This window comes from Lates calcarifer, unplaced genomic scaffold, assembly GCF_001640805.2.
Source record: "Lates calcarifer isolate ASB-BC8 unplaced genomic scaffold, TLL_Latcal_v3 _unitig_459_quiver_922, whole genome shotgun sequence".
NCBI classification, from domain to species: Eukaryota; Metazoa; Chordata; class Actinopteri; family Centropomidae; genus Lates; species Lates calcarifer.
Genome location: NW_026116998.1, coordinates 9,954 through 30,004, shown reverse-complemented (window position 1 = coordinate 30,004; position 20,051 = coordinate 9,954). Strand labels below are relative to the sequence as shown.

The 20,051-nt window shown below is 39.2% G+C and overlaps 1 protein-coding gene across 1 annotated transcript; it reads left to right on the top strand.

The window, feature by feature from the left end:
* The first annotated feature begins 2,277 nt into the window (after window positions 1–2,277).
* LOC108900756 (G-protein coupled receptor 4-like) lies at window positions 2,278–19,843 on the top strand. The gene is made up of 4 exons (XM_018701967.2): window positions 2,278–2,380; window positions 2,846–3,055; window positions 17,755–17,942; window positions 18,087–19,843. The coding sequence occupies exons 2-4, from the start codon at window positions 2,861–2,863 to the stop codon at window positions 18,595–18,597; spliced, it is 894 nt and encodes a 297-aa protein (XP_018557483.1). The 5' UTR covers window positions 2,278–2,380; window positions 2,846–2,860; the 3' UTR covers window positions 18,598–19,843.
* Window positions 19,844–20,051: the final 208 nt, after the last annotated feature.

Here is a 20,051-nt window from a genome sequence, read left to right as displayed (position 1 = left end):
GATGTCTTTGGGGAAAAGCAGGAGTCAGGGAGTGTGTTGGGAGGACACGTTGACATGGCAAAATTTACATGAATGTCTCACCTCATGATTAGAATTTAATCTCTCTTTTTGACCAATGTTCTCCTGCAGGTGAGAAATGATAATGTTGTTGTTATTGTTTACATCATCAACCTCCTCATCTCTGACATCATTCAGCTCTGCTGCATGATTGTTTGGGTGACTGAGCCTGAGGATTTTCTGATCTTCTATGTCTCTCACTACATTTATGACACTAGTCTGATGGCCAGTGTTGGCTTCAAGGTGTGTGTCGCTATGGAAAGGTAATCTTTTTATTATGAGTGTACCTGCATGTATCTTATTATCATATCTCAGGAGTATACCATATATGATGGTATGTAAATTATCTATGTATTTATCTTATGTTACAGATATCTGGTTGTCGCCTGTCCACTCTGGTACCGTTTCAAACGAAGTATCAAGGCCTCTGCTGTGGTGTGTGTTGTAGTCTGGGCCTTTCTGTTTATCTATTTCATTCTTATCAATCTGGCACCGGATTTCTTGAGCCCATTCCTCCTCTTCTCCATCTTCCTCCTCCTCCCCTTCCCTCCCTTCACGTCACTGCCTGCTGCCATCTCGCTCCCTTCTGAGGAAAAACGCACAATAGTTGGAGCTTTGATTCTGGTGTTGTTTAATTAGACATTGTTCCTCCCGACAATCATTTGGCTCTTGGCAGAAGAAGCCAGAGATGATGCTGTCCTCAACAGCTTGTCTTTAACCATCATCCAGTTCAGTCCTCTTGCAGACTTGGTTCTGTATGTCTTCATGAGAAAAGGGGCTTTTGAAAAGCTGCTGGCCTCCGTGTGTTGTTGCAAGTTGGAGACAGAGCAAAATAATGTCATATAATTGCTGTGAATGATGAGAGTATGTAAATAACCAGTTTCATGTAAAAAGAAAAAGAGATACTTCTATGAACACTATGTAAGTATTAACAATTAACATGATAACACATGTAAATCAGAAACTACATGAAAATAATAGATTTTTGGGTTTTCTGAACTTTGGAAGTTTCAGTCAAATCATCAAGTAACAAGAAGGTGCTCACAACACTGCCACTAACACCGAAATGTTTATATTTTAATTAGATTTTATATATTTTATCTCCTGATTGTTCCTTATCTCCACTGATGTTTGTATAATCCTTCTTCTTTTACATATGACCTTTGTAATCTTAATAAGATCAAGATCTCATTTGCAAGAGAGATGTGACTACAAACTGTATTTGTTGTCTCCTGTGCTTAAAGTGCGCAAAAGAAAAATAAAGAAGTCATGTTGTTCAGTTTTCTCCTTGTTATTGCAGTTAATATGTTATTCATATTTAAATGTAATAGAAAGCCATGGTTGGTGCAGCCAGTTCAATTTGGAGCACCTGGACTAGCTGTTCCCAGAGGATAAAAGCCCAGCCCAGCTCTGTCTCTCTCTCTCTCAACAGGCCTCATACATTTTTACATGGCCACGGGCAGTCACACAGTAAAATGGCAGCATGACGTACTGTATACTTGGAGCATGGAACAGGACAACAGAAAATGATAAGCTCTGTAACATGATTGCACCTCTGCTCTGCATCTCTTTTCCCCACAGCTGCAAACATGTAGGATTGTAATCAGTATTATGGGACACACCTGTAAGATGACTATGCATCAATTCCACTGTGCTTGCAAACTTGTTTTCAGGTCTTCGTGTCTTTAAAAGCCTTTGCAAACATTGTAAGGACAAATATCACAGGGCCACTTCATTTATATCCCTATTCTAGATCCAGTTGAGACATATATAGATGTTTGTTTTGGTTTTTTTTTTCAGATATTTGTTGAACATGAATAAAAGTGCATTTGACTATAAATGCAGTGACTTTGCAGGTAAGACGTCTATAATATGTTGTTGCATTTATAACAAACAATGTTCCAGTAAATTCATCTCATGGTACCAGAATGCTGCTATAATCTGAACTGCTTGTCAGATGGTCATGCACCTTTGGTCACCTGATTATCCCACACTTTACTGACATCATTTCTCTTATTTGCAGGTTGCATTCAGGGAACCATTTAATAATATGTTTTGGGTTAACTTTTGTAACCAAAAAAAGGGGTAATGTGCATTTGTGGTACAAATACTAGAGGAAGTCACAGTCAAAGAGAAACGATGCCCCAGCCTAGTCATAGCAAGAGTGACACAACAATCTTGAGTTAAACAGAAAACCGCTCCTGTCTTCCTGATTAGATTAGATTAGGAACCTCCCTCATGTCATGACATGCTACATTGGACAAACTTAGGTAGACTTTCGAAACGAAAACACATTCAAGTTGTATTCTTTCAGCTTTCAAAGGTAAGGTCTGCATTGAGTTACTTATCTCATTTTATGTATAACCTGTAAATGTATTGACACATAATAAGGGAAATTAATGCAAATGAATATGCAAACTGTGACAAGGAGACAGCTTTGGACTGTTGCTGTACAGCTATATATGTATACCACAGCCAGTTGCTTTTATGCTCTGTTTTTCCCCTCTCGTCCTAAACACAAGTATAACTAACTGCTGAATTAAATAAAACTAAAACAACAAAAAACATGCAAAAAGAGTATAATGTATATTGAATAGCACAAAATGTATTTAAACAAAACACATTTGTGCTAAAATGCTGAATTACTCATAGATTTATATGCTGTACTATAGGTGTACTGTATTTATGTGAACTTGCACTTCACAGTTTTAATATTATCACTGCACCGTGTAAGCTAGATATTAAGGTGACTTGCTCCCTTTCAATAACATGATCTCTCAAACAACAGGTTTCACGCTGAAGAATGGAAGATTTCTACTATATGAACTTCTCTCAGGACACAAGCCATGACAACTTCTATCATGATTACAATAACAGCGCCACTGATGACTCTGACGATTATGGCAAAATTGGATTCGTCATAGATGTATTGACATGTATTATCATTGGTATCGGCCTTCCTTTGACCCTTGTGGCCATCCATGGTGTTTATTCTCTGGTGAGTACAGAATAACTGAGAGTTATTTATTGTCTGTCTGTCTTGTGTCTGTTGTATGGTCTGTCTTAAAAGGATCTTGATCTGGCTGTGGGGGCTAGGTGTCAGGGCTCTGAGACAAAGGGATAATTTACTCCATAATCCAAATTAAATGTCCCCACAGCTGCCAGAAGTCTTCTGAGGTTAACAGGACCCTAAACACATGCAGCAGGTGTTACTCCACTATGGCCTTCTCCTCAACTGTTGAGATTAATAATACTATTTAGTTACAGCTTAATGAAATCTGTCAAGCTGGACAATTTGTACAGCATTTTTTCATAAATTCTGTAGAAATGTATGGCCCCCAGAGGATGAAGCCAACTGACCTTATTTGTCCCATTTTTTTACCATGTGGTTGCATTTTTTTTTTTTTTGTTTTTTTTTCTTACTATTGGTTGGAATGCCATGAAAAACTATACTGTAGTATATTAGGTGGTGATGTCGATGTGAAGATGATGAAGAGAAGATCTCCGCTGACACTGACTTACTTGTATATAGAAGTTTATTACAAAGTAGTTCAGCATCGGACAAGCACTGCAGTAGCCTGTGAGAGGATCCGAGCCAATATGGATCTCTCTCTCTCACAGCTCTAAACACCAGTATATATACATTGGTTGTTTACATGGTTCATGAGAAACATCTGGACCTTCATTCAATGCCTTCATTGTTAAGAGGAAGATGATGGATAAGAGGAAACCCTCACCTTTAACCTCTACTAATCTAGGGGTCACATTTTTAACCCTTATCCTAAACATAAACCCTAAGGGCTAACTCAGACATAGGAAACTCATAAGAAGTGAAGACATCTGGAAACCTTCAGACATTCCAAAAAGGCAAAAACATACATAAGACATCCTGTATACTACATATTTCCCCCCTTCGAGGCTACCTAGCCTCGAAAAATAAAGAATAAAACATACATGTTTACCTACATATACTTCCCAAAACATAAACATAACTTTATGGAGTGTGAGAGCGAAAAACCTGTCAAGCAGCTATCTTTCCTGAAATTTCCATCAAACAATCTAGACAGGAAAATTCTCTCACGGCCCCTCTGCCCCAGGCGACCACTTTATAGTACTCCAAACCAATTAAAAGGAGAAATTTCATCATTAATACAAGGATATAACTTCAAGCAAATACATATGGAACCCTCAGAAAATAAAATCCAAACAGTGTCCACTTTCAGGCTGGTCGACCCATCGCACCTTCCAATGGACCTTTCCCTGCCTAGCCCCAATTTCCCTAGGCATCAGAAAAAGAAAAAAACATCTGAGGTCCCAATGCATTTACCCAATAACAGACAACCAAGAAAATATGCTAAAATTATTATACCTAGCTAACATTATTACTAGCATATAACATCCTCTACTGATATCACAAAATACAACATAATAAAACAAAATCCAATACTATATGAATATACTAAATATGTATATATAAAAACATAAAGATAAGAAAAACAAAAATATGCTGAACAATATCTCCTCAACAACGTTGACTGTCACCACAGTATCATTGATGTGTTGACTCTAGATCGTCTCGCAGTGTTGTTGTCTTGTTGGAAGTCTTCCAATCCATTCTTATTGTCCATGTTTGAGTATCTGAATCCCCTCATAGTGGTCTTTTTTCTCCCAACCTTATTCTGGAAGAAAAGAAAACACCAACCAATATCCTATAGCAAACAACAGACACAAAATACTTATCACATTTTCCATTTCCCCCCTGTAATCATATCACTCTATAATGAAAAATAAACAATAAAAATATCAAAATCATAATGAAATAAAATGCTCAAAATGGATATGTATCCAACAATTCACCTTCTATCACTACTCTTTCATCTCCATCTATGTCAACCCTATGTAACAATGGCATCTGAACTTGTTCTCCAGGCATCACAACTCCAACCCATCTCAATATCATAGCCTTCGCAAAGGTCAGTAACAATGTACAAAAACAAAACATCACACTTAGTGACAAAAGAACTGCCACCAAAACCTGTACTAACACTGCTCCCAATGGTCCTAATTTCTCCTGCAACCAAGTATTTGCAGAAATTCCAGCTCCTTCCGATGGACCAAACGCATCCCTTATACGTTTCAATGCCTCAATCACACTAGTCATATTATCAGAAGTATCAGGAATCAACGTATAACAAGCATCCCCAGTTAAATTTAAGGCCACACACAGACCACCTTGTTTGGCCAAAATATAATCCAAAGCCATGTCATGTTTCAACAGCGTTAATCTATGGCTCCTCTGAGTATTTGATAAATAGTTAAAACCCCTAATAGTTTCATTTGCAAAGCCCTGCAGGGTATAGGTAATATTATCAATGTGATCTGCCAAAAATACCACACCATACCATGGAAACAACCCTATACCCCACTTCTCACCTAAACTTATCCTCCAATGGTAAGAATCCAAATTATGAAATTGTGCCAATTCCCTTTTCATCCTACTTCCCAAGGTAACATCCGATTGTACCTCAACAGGCACTTCTCCCTTTTTAACAGTAAGAACCTCATATGGGAGTTTCAACGTTGCCATATAACAGCATCCTGTCCACCCATACGGTAGAAATATATATGCCTTATTGTCACAAACCCACCAAATATCCTTAAAATTCCCAATAGTCACATTTCCAGGCAAAAGTTGATTCCGTACCATCAATGTCCTACTCTGTGGTATCTGAAAAATCACCCTATACAATTTATCACTGGCCTTCTGATCATGTCTACCCAAATCCATCATATAATCGTCACAATCTGATATTCCAACAAACATTCCAGGCGCACCATAAGTATCATTCGAACAAAAACAACTTTTAGCCCTAACAGATGCTACTTCCATTGCATCTGGAACCGCCGTCATCATATTCTCATACTGATCAAGTAGATTCACATATGGTAATTCCCCTAACCAAGAACAATTAAATCTAGGCTTAAACAAATTCACTGACAAAGCCATCATTGTATCTTCTGCTGATTGCTGCTGATACAACAACCACGACTAATGCAGAAGATTGACAAACAATATTTAACGGCTCTGGCACCGTCTCCAAAATTGAAGGCCATGTACCTGGTGCTGGAACCTTCACTATACATGGACAATTCAATCTCTTAACCGATCTTACTGAATGAGTTACCTGCTGGAACCATAAATTCCTACCTGCCCATGAGTCTGCAATATGTAATCTTGAAGAATCAAAACCATATGCTTTCCACTTAGTCTCTCTCTTCTGTAATGCATGATATTGATCAGTCATACCATCTAGAGTCCAATCAAAAGGCTCATTTTCCCCATTAGAAACATTTCTCAGATCTGTCACAGATAAACCTACATCATTCTCCTCTACCATCTGTTCTCCAATCTCGAAAATCTCTTTACTATTGTTTATACTAGGCTTTGTTTTAAACATAGGGTTCTGAGTTACATTTGTAGATTTCATAGATGTCAAAAATGTTGTTGCTATTGTAGTATTTATCCCCTTCAAAGTCACTTCTAAAATGGTAGTCCTGGGTTGATACATTAGCACCCTTAACTATCTTCCTGAGCTAAAGTAACAACCTTCACCTGTGTGTTATTTACTCTTGGAGTAACTACTGTAATAGATTCTTCCTGAACCCCTCTAACAACCATAGAAACTCCAACAGGCCTCAAATCTTCTATGATAAGCATCACCTTACGAGTTACATAACCTTCTATCCAATAATTTTGAAATGGAACAAATTTAAACTCTGGCTCCAAATAAGTACACGTATATTCCCCTTGATCTTCCCAAGTAACATTACGCAAAATAAGTGAGCAATCACCTACAACTTTTAACCACCTCATATCATTATACAACAAAAACTTCCTTCGATCACGGGGCACAATATCAACTTCAGATCCCATCAACAACACATCTTCACCACGACTATTTTCCCACTTAGGAGGACTAGAACTCCCAACATTCCACTTCCCACATTGACATGGAAGGTGAACTACTCTTCCCAAATTAACTCTAACCACAGTCTTCAAAGGAGTTGGTGTCACAGAAATTACCTGAGACGACATTGTAGTTAAATGTGATGCATTTGTACCTTTGATAACATTCAGCACTGAAGGCATAGATATATTTTCCATTTCTCCAACTTTCAACTGGAGAGTTGATGCCATTGTTCTCAATTCTTTCGTTTCCTCTATAGCCTGAGAAAACTCCATACTCTTACTATCATCCATTACCTCTAGAGTCACTATAGTAACTCTGGGTCCCTCGCTCTCAAACTGCGGATCATAAAAAGAACATCTATAATCACCTTGATCATCCTGTGAGGCCTATATACATAAAGACTACAATCTCCTTCAGTCTTCAATCGTCTTTTATCGTTAAGCAACACATACTTCTTCAATGTTGATGTTCTTGACAAATTCAAAACTCTACCATAATTATCTTCCCATTGGACTCTAAATTTTCCTTCACCAGTATTTTCTCCCCTACACTGGCATGGGAGCTGAACTGACTTCCCTAGGGTCACTTTGACCCTAGTCCTGGTAACGTTTTGGCTTAACTCTCTTCCGAACTGGCCTTGGACTCCTTCGTCTAACTGAATCTCCAAACTCTCCTGTATTGGAGTCACAGCCCTTTGCAACCTTTGATGCTTGACACTCTGCTGAAACAGACTCTGCTGTTTCTGGGACATATTGAAAATCAATGTCAACAAACCTTCTCTCCTGTCCATTAACTGCAGAGTCACCTCCGGCAACATCATTAATATGCACATGATCATCAACATTGTCCCCAACATGGACATTTTCCCCATCTGAGTTTTGACTCTGGAGATTCTCATGCATCTCTTCTTCTGCATGTTCTCCCACATTTTGACTCTGTATGCACGGCGCCTCTTCGCTTGGCGCTTTAACACAATGCGATAAATGATACCACGTTGGTGACCCTTTAACCTGGACCGCAGTTCCAGTACTGCGAACAACTTCAAATGGTCCTTCACGGCGTTCGTTATACCACTTCCTTCTAAACACCTTCACGAACACCTTATCTCCAGGTTGCACTGTGCTCCTCTTTTGCTCATCAAGCCTCTCCTGCACCTCCTCTTTCTTTTGCCTGTCAGAAACATATGCGGATATTCTTTTATGCAGATTAGCCATATATGTAACATACGCTCGCATTTCATCTTCTAAAAGGGCCAAACTCGGACCCTTTCCACTTACTCGCAAACAAGGCATTGGCATCAACCTTCCCGTAACCAACTCATGAGGTGTCATATGCAAATCACGCAGCTCACTCGAGCGACACACCATTAATGCCAATGGAAGTGCTGCTACCCAATTCAACCCCGTGTGCTGACAAATTTTCACAATACGGTTCTTCAAAATGCCATTCATTTTTTCACAAATCCCTTGACTTTGTGGATGGTAAACTGCTCCAAGACGTTGTTTAATTCCCAGTTTTTGCAAAATCAATTTCACCGTCTTATCCACAAACTCTCTCCCATTATCTGAGGATATCCGATCTGGAAGTCCCCACCTGCTTATGACCTCTCTACACAAAAACTTGGCAACAGACTGAGCATCCTTTCTCTTAGTTGGACAGGCCTCTGGCCATCGTGAAAACCTATCCACAACCACTAACATATATCTCTTACCTTCAACTGGTTTTATCATATCAACAAAATCCACAACCAACTCACGCATAGGACCCCTTGGCGTTGGAATATAACCAGGAGGAACCATCACACCCCTGCGAACATTGTTTTTCAGACAGATCATACACCTGCCTATAACATAATCAATCTGTTCAAGCAAACACGGTGCCCAAAAACCATATTCCTTTGTTATCTTTCTCCTAACTTCTCCCCTTGCAACATGAGCCAATCCATGTGCTTCCTGAATCATCATCCCTAACAAGTCTGGGGGTGCAATTATCAGCCCCTCATGATTTCTCCAAAGTCCAGTAGAATCTCGAGTGGCACCTCGATCTAGCCACAACTGTTTGTCCACTTCTGGTGCAGCTTCCTGCATTGAAATCACATCCCTAAACGTGATTTTATTTTCCAAATCCACTTCATGAGTGACCAGAAAAACTTTTCCTAATTTATCTGCTCCCGTAACTGCTTTCGCAGCTTCATCAGCTGCTTTATTTCCTTGTGTAACTTTTGACACATCCATTTTATGTGCTGCACATTTCGCTATCGCTATCTCCTTAGGCTTCATCATGGCCTGCAACAATTTCATTATTTGGGCATGATGCTGTATTGGAGAGCCATCTGTTTTCTTAAACCCTCTGCTCTTCCACACTGACCCAAACAAGTGACATACGTTATGTGCATATGCAGAATCAGTATATATTGTCACTCGTTTGCCTTCTGCCAACAAACACGCTTCAGTCAACCCCACAAGTTCAGCAAGCTGAGCAGATGCAGGCTGTGGTACTACTCCAGCCTTCTCTACAACAAATCCACTTCCTTCAGCTTTTACTACTGCATAGCCAGCACTCAATTTATCTCCCACACGATAACAAGATCCATCAGTCCAATACTCCAAGTCTGCTTCGCGCAATGGAAGAGCTTGCAAATCTGATCTAAGCTTTGAATATTTTTCTGCTTCTTGAACACAATCATGTGGTTCACCATCCTCTGGAGTTGGCAAATTCTCAGCTGGATTTACCGTAACACACCTTGCTAAGGTAACATCTTCCTGCTCTAAAAGCCTATGGTAATCTCTGAGCCTAGACATGGTCAATGTGTACTTGCCATAGTTCAGAAGATTTCTGAGGCTATGATGGGTAAGAATAGTTACCGGATAACCCATTGTGACAGATGATGCCTTATCATACATCAAATAAACTCCCACCATTGCTCTGTAACACAGAGGTAGCCCCAACTCTACCTCAGAGTAAGCAGTAGAATAATAAGAAATAGGTTGAGGACTAGTTCCTGTACCTGTTGGCTGACTAAGAACTGCGCATGCATATTTACCTCCAGTGGAAGTAGACACATACAACAAAAAATTCTTAGAATAATCTGGAAGTGCTAACGCTGGAGCCTCCTGTAACCTCTGCTTAATTGTCTCAAATGCCAAAAGGCCATCTGAAGTCCAAGTAAGATTACAATGAAGTTGAGCATTTCCAGTATCTTTAATCATAGCTCTCAAAGGCCCTGTTAAACTAGCATAATCCTCAATCCAAGCTGAGGAATAACCAGCAATACCAAGAAACGTCATCATCTCCCTGACTGTTCTGGGCTTTGGAGCCTTACGAATAGCCTCTAACTGACTGTCAGAGATACTTCTGTGTCCCTTTGTTATTGTCTGACCCAAATAAACTACTTTCTCCTGACAATACTGCAGTTTCTTCTGAGAGACCTTATGTCCCTTGTCTGCCAGTATCTGTAGCAATTTAATTGAGTCTTTATGACATGTTTCCTCATTTGGTGAACAAATAATAATATCATCCACATATTGGACAACAGTACTTTGTAGCACCTGATCAATCCCTGCCAAATCATCCTTCAATACTTTATTAAAGATATGAGGACTATGTTTAAACCCTTGTGGCAGCCTTTTGTACTCATAAAATTGTCCCTTATACGTGAAACCAAATAAACCCTGACTTTCTACACTAAGTGGAACACTAAAAAATGCACCACATAAATCTAACACTGTGAAATGAGTTGCCTCCGGAGGAATGTGAGCTAACAAAGTATGCGGATCTGGCACTTCTGCTGGAAAATCAGCTATCACTTCATTCACTGCTCTCAAGTCATGTACCAGACGATAAGAATCATCTGGCTTCTTTACAGGTAGCAAAGGCGTATTACTCTGAGGATTCTCTGTTATCTTCAAAACATCTGCTTTCAAGAGTCCTTCAATTTGTGGTTCAATCCCTCGGATCGCCTCTTCTTTTAGTGGATATTGATCCTTCCAAGGGGGTCTAACTCCTGGCCGGAGTTCAACTTTTACTGGTTGAGCCGATTTCACCAGTCCAATGTCAGTGCTATGTCGAGACCACAAACACTCTGGTACTTGTCGCAGCATTTCCTCTCTCATAGGATCCATCTTAGCACTGCAAATTGACTCATGTGTCATCCACACAGTTTGTGGTTGTCCCTCTCCTTGAGCAGAAATCATAATCTTGATAAATCGCTGATCCTCACTCCTCCAAATGGCAAGATTCTCTTTCATCGGTACAAAAACAACTTCCTCTGCCTCTTCCATCATTTCTCCTATATGCTTCTGCTCATAGTCTTCAGATACCAACAAAGTCACATGTGGTACACTCTTCTCAATATCAAACTCTTTATCCAAATAAACATTTCTGTTTACCTTCATAGCTGCTCCTTGTGGTCCCAAAATTATACAGCACGAACTGAGTTGGACTCGCTCTGGTTGTTGACTCAACCATTCCTCTGAATCTGACTGAGCAGCATTCTTAAAATACTTGAGCGTGCAGTGAAATGGATATTCCGGAGACTTTGCATCAGGCATGTTTGCTACAATAAACTTCTCCCATACCTTTGCTGGCTCCAGAAAATCTGCACTAAGATTTCCAATCCAAAATACTGAAGAAGCTTCAGTTTCCATTGTCATCAATAATTGGTGAACCACATCATTTGGCACTTCCACCAGACAGCCGTCTGGTGTACACTTTATTGTACAATTCAATCTGCACAAAGCATCTCTTCCCAACAATGCAATAGGTGTATGTTCTGATACCAGTATAGGTATTGTAGTCTTCTGATTCTTATAGCAGAGCTCAATTGGTTCCGTAAGAGGAATCAGCTGTTTCACTCCCTCAAACCCGATTGTCCGAATCAATTGACCAGACATGGGGAGATGTATAGCATCTTCAGGCCGAATACAAGTAAAAGCAGCTCCGCTATCTGCCATCACTTCCAATGACCGATTATTTACTTTTACCTCTATTGTTGGATCTCTCTCCGGCCCTGATGCTACCAGCTGACACCCCCCTTTCAGGTTCTCTGGGCACCTCTAGAACCCCGTTTCCGGGCCCCTATATGGGTTCACCGGTCCCGCAGGTGGTCTTGATTGACCCCTAAATCCTCCTCTGAAGTTTCCTCTAAAATTTCCTCTGAAATTTCCTCCTGGTCTATTGCACTCACGGGCAAAATGGCCAGGCAATCCACAGTTATAACATACTTCTGAAAACTGTTGAAAGTTTAGATTAAACCTTCCTCCTCTTCCTCTTCCTAAATTTCCTCGACCTCTTCCTCTCCAGGTCTGCCCTTGACCAAAAACTGACTGTGGGTAGGAAACAGCTGGCACCACCAATGGTGGCTGAGATGGCTGCAGCTGAACCTGATTTGACTGTGGCTGCGATGCGGGTTGATTCAACGGAGTCTGACTCTGTATCACTAGAGCCTGCTTTTTCTCCTTCTTCTTATTGTCCACCAACTGTATTTGATTAAGTTTTCTAAGAATTTCTTGATCCTGCTCTTTCTGATCATGTTCCTTTTTCCTATATAGCTCCACTTGATGGGCTATATGATCCGTATAGACACCCTTTGTCATACTTCCAAGACCAACCACCTCTGCCAGTTTGCTTCTCACTGGTATGGGCAACCCCTTCTGTATTTTAGCCCGCAAAATTGACTGCTCCATTTGATTCAAGTCCGGATCATTTCCTGTGACGTTTCTCCACACCTGATGGGCTCTTGACACATAGGCCCTCGGGTTTTCTTCCTGTCCCAACGGTTCAATAAAGATATTATCAGGATGTACATTAGTAGGAAATGTATCCTTCAGTGCTCTCCACACTCGACCTCTACTGGCAGCAAACAACTCTGAATCATTCACAGCAGTACCTATATATCTGTCAAGTCCCGCTTTCTGTAGAATCTCTTCCATAGCTGGAACCCCTAGGAGACTAGCCAAAAGTCTCTTAACATCTCCCATGGCAGCTTGTGTTCCCACCATAATCTCTTCCAACTTTGAAATCCAAGGATGTGCTCCATCTTGAAGAGTAGGTAACTTCTCAAGTATGTCTGACATATCTGTATTCTGCCAAGGCTTGTACTCCAAATTCTGTCCTCGGACAACCACTGGACACATTTTCCCTTTTCTTGGGCGCAGTGAATATCTCTTACCTAATTTTTGGGAAATCTTTTTCCGCAAGGTTTTCCTCTGTGTCTTTAACCACTTTAATTGATTCTCCCATACTTTCTGGTCCTCTGGTCTAGATGACTCATAGAGATGCGAAAGGCATTGATTTATACTTTTCTCAACCTCTTGTAAGGCCGTTCGTCTCTCCTCTTCCATTCCAGTACTAGTTGCCGCAGGGAAAAAACCTCTTGAAGGCGAAGGAATCTGCTCCTCCCAATCACTGCCTTCATTCTCACTTTCACTAGAACTATCATCTTCTGAGTCCTCCGCCGTCCATGTTTTATCTCCTCTTCTTTCCGCTCTGGCCAGCATCCTTTTGACTTTAGGATCATATCCACCCATAGCCTCTTCCAAATCACTCTGATCATCCTTAGCTCCCACACAAATTGTTTTCCTCTTACTTTTAGAGCTTGGATGCATCGTTATAGTCGTTTCTGCTTGTCCCACTTCTATTACCTGATCATTCTCATCTTTAATCTGATAATTACCCTCCTGAGAGATTACTGGAAGCTGGGGATAAACATCCTCAAACTTCACCTTCTTCTCATAAGGTGGGGGTTTCTTCGCTGGATCCACATGTGAGAAGGGTGCATTAATCTCTGCCATTAATTTTTCTGTTTCCTTTACATTCTTTCTTATTTCCTCTACACCTCTGTCTCTCTTTTCTTTTGCAGATTTTATCAATTTCTGTCCTTCATTTTCAAACAACTGAAGAACACCAAGCTCCACTTGTCTCTTTTCTTTACGTTTTTCCCCTTTCTTGCCTTTCTTTTGTTCCGCCTTATATGTAGACACAAGTACATGCATTACTTTAATTACATCGGGGTTAAGAGTTCCTTCCACTGGCCATGGTTGATCAATTTCAGGCCAACGCTTATGCCATTTCTCCGATATCTTTGCAATACATTTAATTAAAGGATTATTCTTCTGTACTACTTCAACAGGGGTAATTACTCTCGAAACTTTAATATCCTTTTCTGACATTGTAATAACTCCTTTAATTATAAATCTAAACTGATTAATAAAACTACTTCTAAATACTTAACCTACTTCCCCCTATTTTATTTATTTTATTTTATTTTAAACCACTAATTTACCACAATCAATAAATTTGCCAACTCCAAAAGAACCAAACACTCAATCAATATAACAATAAGTTCACAACACCAGGCCCACATATAATATCTACCAAACCCACAATTAATCCTCCAAATTATGTGTAAAGTTTCCACAAATTAACAAAAGTCCAGTCCTATATAGGCTCAGAAGATCACACGCTCCTACAAGGGACCAACTATTATCAAGTGTGTTCCTATTTTCAATAAACAATCACCTCAAATCAGAATAAAATAAAATCCACGTTTACCACTCTACTTTCAACATCATTTAACCCAATAATCATATTTAATTAAATGCATTAACAGGTCAGTCCATTGCCAAGCCTTTCCTTTAAACAGCTACACCATATATTATATTATGCATACCCAATCAAATTATATTCTAAAATGTTTTATAATATTGACCAATAAAAACAAATTAATAATAATAACTATAAACACATACGTTTTAAATGCAGGTCTTTGTAAAAAGAGTTTGTGTATAAAACTGTACTGGCCTTTAGCAGACTGGATTCAAGAGCTGTACAGCTGTCGTCAGCATCCTCAATCCATGTAACGCCTTGGCCAGCTGCCACCCCTCTGCATCCTGGAGCACTCCACCTCCTTTTCTTCTCCCCAATTCTCACACAGCACAAGTGGATAAGAACAGAAACAGACAAGATTTTAATATCTTATAAACCCACTAAATCTTTCTAATTCAATTCAATCCCAATTATCTACCAGCACACAGATATTTTCCTCTTTAAACACCAAAGTATAATTTCACAACATACCTCACTAACATAAAAATCTATTTTACTCCATATAATCTTAATTCCCCCTTAATTATCATCCACAAACTATATATCCTACTATTCCTTTATTTCTCTTTAAAACATTCTTACACTAGTCTTTCTATGTCCTTTTTGGGGGCTCATAAGTTTTTCCTCTCTCTTTTTCTCAAAAACGTCCTTTAACAAGGCTCATAGATTTTTGTTCAAACTGTCCCCCAAAAAAGGCTCATATACTTTTAACAATATCAAAAGTCCCCTCGTAAGAGGCTCATATATTTTAACAATAGCAAAAAATGTCTTTTTGAAAGAGGCTCATGTACTTTATCAATAAAAACGTCTTCTTAAAAAGAAGCTCATAGGTTTTAATCATAAAAACGTCCTCTTTCAAAAAACTCATAAATTTTATCCATATCAGACAAAATATCTTTCTTTATACATTACTATTTTCAACCACAACCTATATATTCCTATTCAATACAAAATCTATCTTCTTAACATAAATCCCATACACCATCCCGTGTCACAGCCTTTCATACAGCTGAGACAGCGCTCCACACGCACACACACACACAGACAGAGGCACTACTCACTCAACAGGGACACAAAAAGAATTCTCAAAACACACAGCAGAGTCAAAACTTCATCCCAAAACACAAACAATATCCAATCCTAAATTCTCAAAAATCTACTCATTCATACTTTATCCTATAGCATGCTTTTCTGCCGCTCCTTTTTTCTTATTTTCCTTCTAAATTTATGCTACCTTATGAGGTGTAGATATTCAATGAGAGGCTGCTTCAGACACTGTTCGTCAACTAGTGTTCGAGTGGGAACTTACAATTGAATTTTGCACTCTACACCCCCAGTTCCTTGAACTGACCTGAAATTCACCTAGTGATGTTCCAGGATTTTTGGCCCGTCTAAAACCACCTCCCAGAGGGTTTTTAACCGAATCTGCGGCTTTTTCCTTTATCTCTCTATTCCTCTTTCTTCTCTAATCTAACTATTTCTCGAAGCCGACTTTCACGCAGTGACTGATGTACACATGTCTTACCGTTAAGAAGATAAGGGCCCAATCTTCATTAATCTTGCATGGTTTTATCTAGCTCACCTTATCGTTACTAATTCAGCTATTCTACACTTTTTACTTCAAACTCCTTATTTTCTTCACTTCTTCAAACTTCTTATTTACTTCACTTCTCTGTCACTCTCCCCCTCTTTTATGCGCTGTCCACAGCGCAATAAAATCAAATTTAGAACGGAGCAACACTCCAAACATCAACACAGCACAATTCTTTTCGGTGCGACCATACAGCAAACACACACATCCTCAACAAACGAACCAGCGCCCCATAAGTGAGAAATGCTCACCGTAATCAGCCGGCTTGGTGCGGGAGTAGGTGCGCTGAAGTTGCCAGGAACGCCGCAGGTCACAACACGTCCGAAGTTCGTGACGCCAAATTCTTGTAGTATATTAGGTGGTGATGTCGATGTGAAGATGATGAAGAGAAGATCTCCGCTGACACTGACTTACTTGTATATAGAAGTTTATTACAAAGTAGTTCAGCATCGGACAAGCACTGCAGTAGCCTGTGAGAGGATCCGAGCCAATATGGATCTCTCTCTCTCACAGCTCTAAACACCAGTATATATACATTGGTTGTTTACATGGTTCATGAGAAACATCTGGACCTTCATTCAATGCCTTCATTGTTAAGAGGAAGATGATGGATAAGAGGAAACCCTCACCTTTAACCTCTACTAATCTAGGGGTCACATTTTTAACCCTTATCCTAAACATAAACCCTAAGGGCTAACTCAGACATAGGAAACTCATAAGAAGTGAAGACATCTGGAAACCTTCAGACATTCCAAAAAGGCAAAAACATACATAAGACATCCTGTATACTACAATACAGTTATTTGTGATGTACTTGTAACAACAGATCAGCTGGGTGCTCTGGGATGCAAATATCCTGGAGCGCATAACATTTGTGCAAGCGACTATATATGTGAGGGTAGACAAAAAGTTTTAGGCTTGAGGTTTTGTGCTTGAGCAAGGACTATTTGACAGAGAGGGGAGAGGCATTACAAAATCAGAGCATGAAATAAAGGAATAATGTTTTCAAAGTGAAAGACCATGATCTTGAATAGTAATGAGAAAGCAACTCACCTAGACCAGGACAAAATTTTCACACATGACTTCAATGTCACACACACTGTGGTTAAGTTTTATACCTAAGTTCTGAGTTTTATGCTTTGTATTTCTACACATGTTCACAAAATCACATCACTTTTCCTTTTTGTTTTTGTGTTACCTGAAGACTGATGTCATTTGTTCACTGATCTGATTTTATTCACAGTCTCTTTCTTTTACAAATACAAATCCTTTATACACATGCAAAACAGAGTTACTCCCAGGTTAACAAGAGCTGATATACAATAAACTTTGGAATAATTTGTGAACATCACTTAACAAACTCAAAACCCTTAGTCTTGATATGACAGAGACTGGCCAGTGCATCATCTCTGATATTTCCAATGGTGTCAATGAGAGTTTGATTAAAATTGCATAAATGGCTCTGACATGTAATCGGCTCAGAACATGTTTACAACTGCTTTGTTTACTTTCACCAATGTTTTCCTGCAGGTGAGAAACGATCATGTTGCTCCGATCTACGTCATCAACCTCCTCATTTCTGACCTCATTCAGTTCTGCTGCATGATCGTTGAAGTGGCAAAACCTGAGGATTGGAAGATTAATGAAGCCTTCTTTTCTATTTACTATTTTGGTCTGATGGCCAGTGTTGGCTTCATGGTGTGTGTCGCCCTGGAAAGGTAACTATCAGTCTATCCAGTAGGTTTATAGTTATTTTGTGTCTGACTGCTTTTTATGCAAATATATTCAAATGTACAGTGTGTGTGTGTGCTACATAATTCAGATGCTCTACAAAGTCTATCTATGTGTCTGTTGTATTACAGGTATTTGGTCATCGCCTGTCCGCTGTGGTACCGCTTCCATCGAACAATTAAGATCCCTATAGCGGTCTGTGTCATGGTCTGGGCTCTGCCTCTTGTATTTCTCCTCCCTTTAATTTACGATGTTGATTATGACATTTTGAAAATCATCTGGGCTGTCTTCTTCATCCTTCCCCTCCCCTTGTTCATATTTGTCCTGGGTGGGACCCTTAAAGCTCTGTCAGCCAGCCGTGTCCCCTCTGATGAAAAACGACGGATCATAGCAGTTTTGGTTGTAGTACTAATTACCTATGTGCTTCTATTCCTGCCCAGCATCATCTGGGGCCTTGCTGAAGAACACAGCTATAATGATACCTTAATTGATCTGTCTTTCACTTTTATAAAGTTCAGTCCTCTTGCAGACTTGTTTCTCTATGTTTTCATTAGGAAAGGAGCTGTAGATAAGATTTTGGCCTCTCTGTGTTGTTGCACAATGGAGAGCAATGATATCAGCAGATCAACAATGACTGAATGATGACAACATATACACAGTACCTCCATGTAGACAGACGCAGAAAGAAAAAAGAAGACATAAATGCAAATAGAGACAGATACAGTCATCCACTGGTATGATTTCCATCAAGACATGTAACTGTAGGTTCACCTGCTGTGGTGCACTGTGACACCTTCAAGACATGTAAATGTGGTGTTATTTTGATGTTTATTTATTAACTAATTAATTAATCATGTTTTGGGGTTTTGTTGTAATTCTTTTATACTGTTTGTATAAATGATAAACAACATAGTGTCAAGTCAGTTTTAGTGCTAAGCAGTGCTAATTTAGTTGTATGAACATGTAATTTTAGCCCCATTAGACAACCCAGTCTCATGGCAGGCTGTGAAATAATCACAAAATGTAATCCATTAATTTTGTGTAGATGGAGTCGTATTTTTGATTTCTTTCCTGACAGCCAGTTCATCAAAGAGCCAATGCCAACAGACATTGTGCAAGAAGCGGAGTACACCCACAAGTGAAATACATTAGTTTAAAAGTTGTGTTCACTGTCATTGTCCACGTACACAAAATCAATAGATTACATTTGGCGACTATTACAGGAACTGTCAGGAGAGGGGCTGTATCAAAAATTAAGCTAAAGGGGTACCTAGTGCTTTAAAATGTGACACCAAGGGGTCCTGACCAAGCATCCATATGTGATGGCTTGGGAGTGTCTTTATTAAAACAATGAGAGTTTCTTTGGCTGAACCATAAAAAAAAAAAAAGATGCCAGTTGCTCTTATATTCCATTTCTGATATCTATTGATTTAAAATATGTCTTCAGCATTGAAGTTTTATCTTGAGGTACTTTATGTGTTCTCCATCGGTGAAACTTTAAGTCCCTCTAACAGGGACTAGAGAAAGAGGTAAAACCTAAAGTGACTGTGTTTCAGCATATTACACCAGATATGTCTCTGAGGTGTAAGAGTGTAATGTATTCAAAGAACTAGTAGTTCATTATAAATACTGGGAACTACAGGTATACAGAGATTATGTATGTCTGTATCTGTTCAGCCAACAAAATTATCTGTATCTGTATTTGAATAGAAAACTGGACGTGGGTGTGGTTTATACAGTTAGTTATGTAAAATTCTAACCAAATTTTCATTGCCAATGCAATTGTTGTGCCTTCAAAGCATCAAAAGCATATATTCAATTATGAACTGCTTGAACCACACCAACACCCACCATTAACTAGAGGAAACACTCAGAAACTGAAATAAAATGTTTTATAAATCACAAGATTCTGTTTTGCATTGAAATAGAAACAATTTACAGTAAAATTTACAGAGGGATATCCTTCAATAGAAGTTAGAATGTATGTGTTACCAATTACTTACACATCAATAATACATCAAGTTTTTTTCTGTTTTTTTTTGTTTGTTTGTTTTGTTTTGTTTTTTTTTTCTGGGGGGGGGGTCCCTGACCAAACT

What these genes read in the sequence shown, in the direction of transcription:
- LOC108900756 (XM_018701967.2), top strand. Translation starts at nt 2,861, where the DNA reads ATGGAAGATTTCTACTATATGAACTTCTCTCAGGACACAAGCCATGAC. An exon ending in TCCATGGTGTTTATTCTCTG is followed by an intron (nt 3,056 to 17,754) that starts GTGAGTACAGAA and finishes GTTTTCCTGCAG; the next exon opens with GTGAGAAACGATCATGTTGC. An exon ending in GTGTGTGTCGCCCTGGAAAG is followed by an intron (nt 17,943 to 18,086) that starts GTAACTATCAGT and finishes GTTGTATTACAG; the next exon opens with GTATTTGGTCATCGCCTGTC.